An 11908-nucleotide genomic window follows, 5' to 3' on the forward strand; every position below is an offset into this window, starting at 1 on the left:
GTGATGTAAGAATGTTAACACTGTTATATTCTTTTTTTAGTATAATATGTGTGTGTGTAGAAGTGAATCATTTATTGCTTGCAAACCAATGATGGTAAGATGATGTCATGGGGTAGGACTGGATAAGTCTGACTTCTTCCTACTCCATTCAAGTATGTACTAGGTATATGCAAATTGATATTGGATTATGTGTAAAAGTATGTGTGTTGTCATATCAACAGTTTTTACATGCTTGAAAGAATAAATAAATCAAAATCAAATCAAAAATCTGCCTGGCAGGCCTGCAGCCACATGGCCACTCACTCACTTTGTTTATTTGTTAGAGAAGAGTTTTGGATACGAAGCTCGGGGATGGGGGCTGGAGCCAGCCCCAGCTGGCGTTGGGCGAGAGGCGGGGTCCACCCTGGACAGTCTGTTACAGGGCTGACATTTAGAGACAGACAGCTACACACCCACACTCACTCCTACAGGCAATTTAGTCACCAGTCGACCTAGACTGCGTGTCTTTGGACTGTGGGTGGAAGCTGGAGCACCCGGAGAGAACCCATACAGGCAAAGGGAGAACATGCAAACTCCACACAGAAGGGCCCCAAGTCGACCCAGGCTGGACTGCCACATTATTAACGCAAATGGGCAACTCCAGCCTGGTCTGTTGTGTTGGTGTACACAGTGTGCTATCCATGACTGAGGAGACACATCCCAGACAGCATGACTTCAGTAATCCTATGATGCCACATAAAAAATGTGGACAGTCATTGTGTGTCTAAGGTGACGTTTATAATTACAAAGCACACCAAGTACACACACCCTGCATACTGTACACTAAGTGCATAAAAATGTGCCAGCGATGTTCAGATTTGTCATCTCACATTTCTTGGTACTGAAGCTTTAGGTGGTGGTGGAGTTTAGGTACATTTACTCAGGTACAGTACTTAGTAAGTCTAATTCTTAGAAGGTTATATCCTGCTCCATTTTAGTGGCAAATAATGTAGTTTTTACTCCAAAACATTTTTATAGATATAGTTACTGCGCACTTAAGATCCATCCATCCATTTTCCTCCGCTTATCCGGGACCGGGTCGCGGGGGCAGCAGTCTAAGCAAAGATGCCCAGACTTCCCTCTCTCCAGACACTTCCTCCAGCTCCTCCGGGGGAACGCCGAGGCGTTCCCAGGCCAGCCGAGAGACATAGTCCCTCCAGCGTGTCCTGGGTCTTCCCCGGGGCCTCCTCCCGGTGGGACATGCCCGGAACACCTCCCTAGGAAGGCACCCAGGAGGCATCCAAAACAGATGCCCGAGCCACCTCAGCTGGCTCCTCTCGATGTGGAGGAGCAGCGGTTCTACTCTGAGCTCCTCCCGGGTGACCGAGCTCCTCACCCTATCTCTAAGGGTGCGCCCGGCCGCCCTGCGGAGAAAGCTCATTTCGGCACCTGTATCCGGGATCTTGCTGCACCATGCCGGGCGACATCACGGTCCTTGATTTTAATCTATTCATAAAGGGCTTTTGAACCGTCTGACCCGTCACCCAGGACCTGTTTGCCTTGGGAGACCCTACCAGGGACATATAGCCCCCGACAACATAGCTCCTAGGATCACTCGGGTACTCAAACCCCTCCACCACAATAAGGTGGCGGTTCAAGGAGGGGATCAAGATTTAAAATTATGAATTAGTATTTGTTTACATAAGTAGAGGCCTAAACACATAGGAGACACAAAGCAAAGCATTCATTAGTACCAGTAAAACTGGGTCTGGCGGTTACACAATTCATATATATCAGTGTAGTTTTGAAAATTGCATAATGCTTTAATGAATCACTCAGTTTTTTTTAACTTCCTCATTAAACAACTGGCCCTTGGTCAAACATCAATATTTACTTTGCTTGTTGTACAGGCTGTTCCATCCGCCTATGTTCAGTTCACACTGTCACAGAGAGCTCAACGATGCCATTCTGACCTTGCCAGCAAACCAAGGCATTATATACTGTGTGCACCATGTCAGTAAGAAATATCGCTCCCTCAGAACTTCGACCAAAGCTGTGTCTGCAGAAAACATTTCTTCAGAAGTCGCGCGTCATTATGACAAAGCTCCTATTAGTCATTTATCAGCACAGTGGTCAAACTGGTTTCTTTTCAAGTAAACCTTCTGTTTTGCTTGTGACTGTATTACAGTAAATTGTTTCAAATGCTGAATGGCCTTATGTCTTAACAAAGCAGCAATATCCAGCAACAAACTTATTTCTTTCTAAATCCTTGAGTGAATTAAAGTAACTTCCTGAAGTACAAGGCCTGAAGCTTTGTCACTGAACAGGACAATGAATCCAATCCTGCCACTTCAGACCTGCTCTGCAGCTGACTCTTTGGATGGAGCAAGTTGAAAATGATAGCATGGTGCCGTTCTGTCAGAAATCTCAAACCTTCAGTTATTTGCAGCAAGGGACAACCAGCAGCATGAACAAATGAGAGCACTATAGTTACAACAGTTTTGAGTATGAGTAAATTATTTTCCAGCTGTTGAACTAAAAATGACAGTAGGGTAGAAAAGAAGAGGTTAAAGTGACTCCTTCTTCTGTAGGAGCTGGTCAGATAGAACCTGTGAGAGACAGAAGTGGAAATCACAAATTGAGAAGATTTTTAAGAGTAAATGACTTGAGCAGAGATTCTCCTGTTAACATTTAACATGCATTTTTGTGGCCTGATGACATGGACTTGAATGAACATCCAACAGCACTAGAAACTGCTGACGCTTAAGGGATTATATTGACTAGCAGTAAAATTTGAAAAGCCTAAAGCCCTTCCCATAAGCATTGGGAATTCATGGAAGACAGCTGTACTTTCGCATTTAGCAGAGTTACCTTTAATGCTCAGTGTGAAACTGATTATGCGACTGTGTTTTCTTTTTTCTAAATTGGAAAGTAATAAGTGTTCCTGTGAATTTCTCAAGTGTCCTTACAATAAATGGTCAAAATTCAGTGAAACACATCATTTAACTGCCACTCTACTTCCAGTTTCATTCCCAGTTGTGTTTTGACCGATGAGAACAAGAACTACTGGATCAAATCTATTTGCTTGGAACTTAGTCAGGAGCTGCTGAAGCCTGCTGGTCCTCATCTACCCTCTGCCCAACCCTCAATGTACACACATTCTGAGCGGAGACAAAAGAAACTGCTAAAGTGAGACCACCTGACTGAAGTATGAGAACATATTTTGCCTGTCAGCCAAGAAAGAGTTTGGGGAAATGCCAACATTTATAATTATTAACTTCTTTGTCAGGCTTACATGGTGGTTGGCTATGCACAAAAAAGATATAACAAAAACTATTCACCAACAAGCAACAGCAACTAAAGCAATGCCTTTTCCCAGTAAAATCCAGGTGTTATATTGTCCCCGAATGCAAGAAAACTTCCCTAAGAAATGTACATTCATTCCTTCTCCAACAAACTTTCCTAGTCATATTTATTTAAAAGCCTCATGAATTTGTTCTGTTATTATCTTTGACTGTGTGTCTGTGCCACTTTGTAAAGTGCATCATAAACAAGTCACAGAAGATCATTTGACACCTGTAATAATGCAGTCACAGGTCTGACATAATTGGGTGATAACCAAACCATGGAAAATGAAAAACCATAAAACATTAAAAAGGGGGAAACAGCTACTCTGTGCCCTTGAGGGACACTTGCCTATAAGTGAGTTTTCAAGATCACCAAGTCAGATGCCAACCGAATATCTAAGGGAAGGCTATTTCAAAACTTAGGAGCCACAACCGCACAAGCTCTATCACCAACAGATTTGAGCCTAGACTTAGCGCTATTTCAGTAGACAGAGGTTAGAGGATCATACGGTTTCAAGAAGGCAACCAATGGACCGAAGTCACAGTTAGACCATTTATCAGGCCTGCCAGTCAGCATAGACTCCATTTTATTTTCATTTATGTGTAAAAACTTCACTGAAAGCCAAGCTTTAATATCCTGCAAACATTCAAACAGGGACAATAATGTGAAACTGTGGTCCAGTAACAGGTACGTAAATTTAGATGTCATCGGCATATCAGTGAAACAACAGCCCATAAGACCAGGCCAAGAATAGAGCCCTGGGGAACCACACAAGTGATGCCTACACACTCTGCAAGATGAGACAGTAGAATATTATAATTCACAGTATTAAAAGCAGCTGATAAGTCTAACAAAACTAGTAGTGCCGCATCTCCATCATCAGCAACATGGAGAAGATCATTTGACACCTGTAATAATGCCGATTCCATACTGTCATGAGATTTAAAACCAGATAGAAATTTTTTCAAAACTTCATTATTCTGAAGAAAGGACTGCAGTTGAATAAAAACAATCCGTTCCAGAACCTTAAATAAAAATGACAGTTTGGAAATAGGTCTGAAGTTTGATAACATGGAGGGATCCAGATGAGGTTTTTTTCAGAATAGGAGGAACTACTGCATGTTTAAAATCATCTGGTACAATCCCTGAGGATAAAGAACAATTAATCAGACTAAGAACAGTAGGACTGGTCTTTTAAAATTCTTTTTAAGCAAAGATGGGGGAGGATGTCAAGTGAACAGTACATGGGTTTAAGATGATGGACAACCTCAGAAAGCCATAAAAGCACAGAAGGATTACAACAGCACTAATAGTATTAAACAGTACGTTTGTATTATGGCTGTTATTTTCAATAAGCTGAGACGAGTATTGGGCCTTAGTGTCTTTAACAGCTATCTCACAAACCAACAAACTGATGATTTAGCTGCTGGTTTACAGCACCAGGGCAGACTGGCCAAACAGCAGAAGGTTTATAGCAGATATGTATAGTTTGTAATACTCAGTACAAGATTTATTGTGGCCACCAATCATGCCTCATCGTTATCATGTTCATCAGCAGAGTAAATCCCTGCAGTTCTTATTGCTAAACATAAAGTACATCAAAATGAAAGTATGAACTGAAAGTATACATAGGCCTTTTATAATAAAAAAATGTAGGTAACAGGAAACAGTAACAGAAGACAAAGAGATACAGTAGCATGGAAAACGTGAATGGAAGATATGCACAGTGGGGGCGACATAATGGGGAATGATCTATAGAGTTTGTTTTGTCAGAGGAAGAACAGGTGTGCACCATCACTGGCAAAAAGTTAACACACATAATTTCCTATCAACTGCTAGCGTTACTGCTCCTTCTTTGTTCAGGGCCAGCTTCTCAGTGAGCACATTGGTGCCCCTGTTTATCTAGTTTATTTATTTCATACACTTTTCCTGAGTATAAATCATGTTGATTTATATTATTGTATAATGCTGGTGACAGTATTGTAGAGCATTGTTACGTATTTGTATATACAGTATGTAGGTATGGTAGTCTATGCCTTATCATGCATATTGTGTATTATTGTATAGTACTGTTTAATTGTGTTACACCTGATTGACTCTATACCACATGTATTTGAGATTTGATTGTAACATTTATGTGTACTCAGGGGCTACAGATGAAAATTTGCCTCTGGCTAACTCTGGTGTATCACGAGAAATGGAATTAATATGCATTGTCCCTGACGAATAAACCAAACTACTGTAAAAATAAAGGTTAGTGCAGAGATGCAAAGAAAAACAAACATGGACTTCCATGTGTTTTAGAAAAGGAAGTACAAACTTTTCTTTGTAGACAGATGGAGTGATACATGGAGCCAGTATGACAACACGCCTCGGAGATGAAAAGTTTCAGGTTACCTGACACAAAGCCACACGTGAGGACAGAACAGTTTTGTTCCTGGGTGTGACTGCATAAAAGATGACCTAATATTTTGTAAGGTCTATAGTATGAAACACTGCCAATGTAATAGTTACCATGATCTAGAACACCAGCTCCCTCCTGAAACATCCAGAGTGTGTGTGCTGTGTCATGTTCATGTTGTTTTGTCTGCTGATAATCATTGAGTCATGTTGCAGGATGTTCTCCAACAAAGCTCATATGCTTTATAGCAAAGTTAAAAAAAGGACTAGACCAGAAATAATAGAAATGGATTTTCCACGCTCTGCATTTTTCATCCATCTGTCATTCTACAATAAACCCTACTACACTGCACACAGATTTTCCATGCTCTACATTTTTCATCCATCTGTCATCCTACAATAAACCCTACTACACTGCACACTCTCATGCAAATGCAAAGATAAAGCAATAGTTACCACATTTCCATGTGGCTACACAGCAACTAAACTGATCCCAGATCCCATTTTTTATATATTTTTTTCTGTTCATGCATGAGTTCAACTTATTTTCTGCCACGCATGCACACACATTCTCAGATGTCTGCCAGGATCTGTAATTACATACAGCAGACACTCTGTTAAGCTGCATATGTTTTGGTCTCTCATTTCTCTCTCTTTTTTCACAGAAATGAAACTTATAGAACATGTGCACATGTGCAAATGACCATGCACGCACGGCCACACTGGCATCAACATGCAGAGAGCAGTGAAAGACATTGATTGTTACGAGTGTGTGTTTATGGATAAACTCAGTCCTTTAACCCATTGTTAACCCTGACAATGTAGAGCAGAGCCAACCAGAGAGCAGGAAACCCTATCCTCTCTCCCTCTCCTTACTTGGATCAGGCTGCACTGTTGTGACCGTACGGTCCAACTTTACATTGTAAATATAACTATTAACAGCCTAGTTACAGAAAAGGAGATTAGATTAAATTTCAGTTCTCAGTAGCTATTCTCAAAGCCACCAACAAAATACACACTGATGCAAGTAATAGTCACAGTAGTTATTTATAAAGTGTAAATATAAATGAAGCTTTTAAACCAGTCTGTTAGAAACTCAGACATGTTATTATACCACGACGCCAAGTCAGAAGGAAATCATGATAACAATGTCAGTCCGCAAAGAGATATAGGAGTAAAAGTAACCAAAATTAAAACCACACACTGAATCCTGCAGATTTCTATGTTGTTGCTTAGGGATATGCTTCAAGTGGTGATTTTTGTCAGTTATTAAAAAGAACCCTGAAATCCTGAGAACACACGTGCAGGCAACAAAGCAGGGCCACGCCAGTGTTTTTAGGTTGCTTTAGTCTGTTTCTGTTGACTCCATGAGGGAAGAGCAAAAGCATTTCGACAACCAGCTGATGAAGACGAGTCCATGTGGGGATAACTGAAGCAGCAGCTAGTGTCAGTACTAGTGTTGATCAAATGAGACTAATGGCACAGGCTCACTTCATGACTTCACACAGCTTTTCTTAGCTGTCACCTGCCTGTCTGGCTCTGCCCCTTTAAGCAATGCCAGCTGATCTCTAGCCTTTCCTTAACTTTCTGTTTGCTCCTCTGTAACCCAACAGCCTGACCACCAGAGGCCTGTTTGTCTGTCTCTCTAAAATCATGTTTACACTTACTTGAGTTGTCAGGAGACTGTTACTAACTTTCATTTCTCAGCAATAAAATGCCAACATGACACCGGAGGACAGAACAGTACCCAATGTGGTTTTAAGATGGAAGCATAATGGTGAAACACTAGAGCACTCATCCAGTCTAAAATGTCTTATTCCTTGTCTTATGTTGTTGTCATGATATGACAACAACATGTGAGGTTTAATGTGCATATTGAGGATCAACTAATCAGCTATATATTGTGACACTTGTTACACAGCTACATGGTGAGTACGTGAGTCATTTGGTATAAAAAACTGATTATGTAATTTCCAATGTTCATTTTTTTTTTAGTGGTTATGTTTTTTTATGGTTTTATTTCATATGTTATGTTTTTTATTGCAGGATCTCTGCTGAAGGTCACTCTAAAATGTTGTTGTCCACGTTATAATGACAATAAAGGATTCTCTTATCTTATTCCTCTGAAATATGTATCACAGTCTGTTCTCATATGCCTTACAAAAAAGTTCTCTGAATAAAGAGAGAAGTGGCAAATCTAATAAGTGAAGTGCACTATGGGGCAGTTTGATGTAAGTCAAAGTAGACTGTAGCATGAGTGCAGTGACTTGACTTCATGCAGCCCAGAGCTTTCCATATGAATGGAATAAGTCAGGTCATGCAGCTACTTTATCAGGTGTCATCTGAGTGTCATGAGTAAATAAATAAGGGAAGCTACTGTAGAAATGGCCCAATGTGGCTGTGACAAAATACCGTTCTGATAGCCAAAACAGTGAAATGACTGTTAGGATGTCTCAATATTAACATTTCTAAAATGACTCAGTCCAAATGAGACAGTAACCTGAAGTGCTTTTAATAACAAATGAAGAAGTGGTGCAGAAACACTGGTGTTATTTTTAATATTCACTGTAAATTGATGTAAATTTTCCTTCTTTGGGACTTGATAATGTGAATGAATGCTATGACTGCAGCTTCTCTGTAAGTGGCCTCTGTGATGGAACAGATCAAGATCAGTATCTGCATGGGACTTACCTGTGTGGGCAAAGGCTAAAAAAAGGTGGTGTTATGCAAACTAGACAGGATTGTCATTTTCTATAAACTGCTTCAGACAGGGTCATTCCACTGAGCTTGAAATGACTGTTTTAACACCACCAGTGACAGAAAGGTCATTTCTAAATTTAAACCATGCATTTATAATACATGAATAAATAAATAAATAAGAACTACATCCACGAGAAGCATAGAAAACCAGTAAAACACCCTGATAAGAATATTTAAAAGACGGTACAATTACTAGAATCTGTCACCTGCCTTTCTGTAATCGTCCTATTGCCAAGTGGGCTGTGGTTTCTTTGAATTTCTCTATACTACAAGGCAATACAAACGGTCTGAGAGTAGTTTCACTTTCAGTTGTAGAGAAAGTCTTGCCCGTTTACCATTGGAGGCGCAGACAAGCCTGTTGGGAGGAGTAAGGGCTGGGTCAAACCAGAGAGACATATAAAGCCTGAGTGTTTACCGAGTGTCGAGCACAAGACTATGGTTAGAGGGGTGGAATCACAGCCAGCGGGTCTATAGGTTGCCTGTGAGCTGTCCCCCTCCATCCTGCGCGGCGTCACGGATTTGCTGCAGGACATTTGCTGCTGTCGTTGCAGCTGCTGCGCTGTTGGATTACAGACAAACGGATCTATAAAGAGCCGCTGCTGTTAGAACAAAACGGTAAGACTTCTCACTGGAGCTTTTGACCAAAACCAGCCAGGTTTTGGTCAAAACGGTGCTGTGAACCATTCATGGCTGCTTTTCTTCTGCCTGGGCAATGGAAAAATACTGGAATAAGATCCCATTTCTCCATGCTTATGTTTGGACAAGTGTGCATTATGGGGTGCGTTGGCAGATTGAGAATGAGGCTGTAGCTTCTCCCCCCGTTGATTCTGTCCAGCTGAGCTGCTTCCTGTGGACGGTGACACAGAATGAATAGGTGTACACAGCTTTTAATAATAAAGACAGATTCACTGGTCTCATCCCCATGATTTAAACATGTGATTGTGATGTCTGTTTAAGAAAACGTGTTAATCATTAGTTTTTCCTGGAATTTAAAGTCATGTTAATAAACAGGTTTACAATGAAGTAGACAAGAAAAGGTTAATCATACCAAATGTGGTGATGTCCCACCCATCTGGTTTGGCCTAGGCCCCCTGGGGCCAGAGTCAATTTACCACTGTGAAAGATGTCTTGTCTTGGGAAAAGTCACACAGAACAAGAAATGTTGGCTGTATGTATTTATTTATATTCATCACTGGCCTAAAAAAAAAGTGCTTTCAACCTAATATTTCAGTCATTAGTACAGAAGTGATAAAGAACAATAATTCTTTTAAGCAACACGCAACACAAACATTTCTGGGTGTGTGTTTGTAGAGTACAGTATATCTGACATCAGCCCTCTAGCCAAACCGCAGATTCCAGTATTATCATATCAAGTGTCACACAATGGAAAGCTGAATGAATTTCTAACCAACATTCACTGAATTATGCATGCGCGTGCACCCAGGTGCACGCTCTTCTTGTAGATCAACAGGGCCTTACAGGTCCTTGTCTTTTCAAGCTGCTTGCAACTTGGAGCAGTAACATTTACATACTCTGTCTCGGTTTTCAGGAAGATGTGACTCGTGTCTGACTTTACTTTGTTCATGGTGTTGTACAAGTCATTGTTTTGATGGTAACTGGTGGTTGTGTATAAGATAATAACTTCTTTTCTTTCTCTTTGTCTCTCTCAGGATGACTGTGTGGTGGTTAGAGATGGGAGAGGGTTTGGGGCCACTCTCCCCTGTAGGATGGTAGCCAACAGCACAGTGGAAGGTCATGACAAGACTTGCTTGTCAAGCTCATCATCATCATCCTCCTCTTCCTCCTCCTCCTCCTCATCATCAACACTCCACACAGAGTCGAAGCAGCTGCAGCATCAGGCTGCTCCAGATCCGAACCCGCGTCTAGCGCCTGTCCCCTCTGTGTACCTGACCCACTTCCCTGTCTTCTCCTGCAAGGAAGACTGCAAGGTCATCACAGAAACAGCAGCCAGGCTCGAGCGCAGCGGCTTCTACTGGGGTCCTCTGGGAGTGGAGGACGCACATCGCATGCTGCGGGACGCTCCTCTGGGCAGCTTCCTCATCCGCGACAGCCGGCAGAAAGACATCTTCTTCACACTGTCCTATCACGCCAAGAGCGGCCCAGTCAGCGTGCGCATCGTCTATAAAAAGCAAAAGTTCTCATTGGCAGGCAACGAGCACTCCTTCCCGACGCTTTTTGCCTTGTTGGAGCATTACATCAATTCTCCCAAGAAAAGCCTGAGCATCCCGTACAGGAAATGGGAACCGACGCTGCAGGAGCTGTGCAGGAAGCGCATCATGGAGCTGTGTGGTGGAGCAAGCTGCGTTTCAGAGCTGCCACTCACCCATGTTGTCCAAGACTTCCTGTTGGAGTTCCCTCACAAACTGTGACCAGCTTGCTATGCAAGGTTGTGGCTGTATTTCTTTTTATTTTAAGAAGTCAGATTTCATCAAGCAAGAGCAAACTGGAGGGGCTGGTAAAGCCTGGCCATCACGTGTTGGAGGCTAAAGCTGCGTTGACATGGTTACAGATCAACTCAGCTCCCTGCTTTGAGCTGAGAAGCTGCAAAGTGTTTCTTAAGAGACATGATCAAAACAGCCAAGCAGAGACAGTCTCCAGTTGGACGGGGTCCAAGCGTAACATTTCAGCATACATTACCTCTAAGGACTCAACTCTCAGTTGGACAGAGCGCCATTTGGTGCTGAGGAAGCACGAAAAGTTGGGAAAGGCTGCATTAAGAGAAAACTACAGACACAGCAGAGCTATCACAGTTCTAGAAACTGTAAGGTCTGTTGTTGCCCATCTGTGGCGACAGGCCCAGAACTATATCGGTGTGGATTTCAGAAGGACATTAATAGCATCAACAGAGTGGACTTTTAAAAATATGGAGGCCTGGTGGAGGACACGGTTGAAACTCTCACAGGTAATAGGACAGATTTTTGTAGCATATTTTAAAACTCTAAAGTTGTTGAATGTTTACATCACACATGAATGTCAACCAGCACTGTTGGGTGAAAAGACCCTTGAGGTTGTTTTTGAATTCAGTTTGCAGTGGAGTGTAACCCAGAGCTAATGTTGTGGTGGAGGCCTGGGGTTAAAAGTTGTACTGTATGTAGAGGTGTCTCATCTCTTTTTCAACCATCTCTGCCAGGCAGAGAATAACTTTGTGAAATATATAAACATATTTTTTTATTTTCTACTATTATATTTGAAATAAAACATATTTAAACTGATCTTGCTGGATTTCTCTAGTTACTTTTCAACCCTTGTATTCCTGTTCCCACAGTCATGTCATGCAGAGGAGTTTACAGGGGTGAAACAAAAGGGACAAATGATGTCCATGCTGTCACAGACAATAGAACAGACAGTCTTACAGGAAGTGCGACAAGGTAGCGTACAGTATCGTCACCACAGTGATTCA

At 41.8% G+C, this 11908-nt stretch overlaps 1 protein-coding gene across 1 annotated transcript; it reads left to right on the plus strand.

Annotated features, from left to right (window-relative positions):
- The first annotated feature begins 8826 nt into the window (after positions 1-8826).
- Positions 8827-10975, plus strand: socs1a (suppressor of cytokine signaling 1a). The gene is made up of 2 exons (XM_020597756.1): positions 8827-9102; positions 10158-10975. Exon 2 carries the CDS (start codon positions 10215-10217, stop codon positions 10875-10877), a length of 663 nt encoding a protein of 220 aa, XP_020453412.1. The 5' UTR covers positions 8827-9102; positions 10158-10214; the 3' UTR covers positions 10878-10975.
- The last annotated feature ends 933 nt before the right edge of the window (positions 10976-11908 follow it).

Source organism: Monopterus albus, unplaced genomic scaffold (assembly GCF_001952655.1).
Source record: "Monopterus albus unplaced genomic scaffold, M_albus_1.0 scaffold35.1, whole genome shotgun sequence".
Classification (NCBI taxonomy): domain Eukaryota; kingdom Metazoa; phylum Chordata; class Actinopteri; order Synbranchiformes; family Synbranchidae; genus Monopterus; species Monopterus albus.

What these genes read in the sequence shown, in the direction of transcription:
- socs1a (XM_020597756.1), top strand. Translation starts at nt 10,215, where the DNA reads ATGGTAGCCAACAGCACAGTGGAAGGTCATGACAAGACTTGCTTGTCA.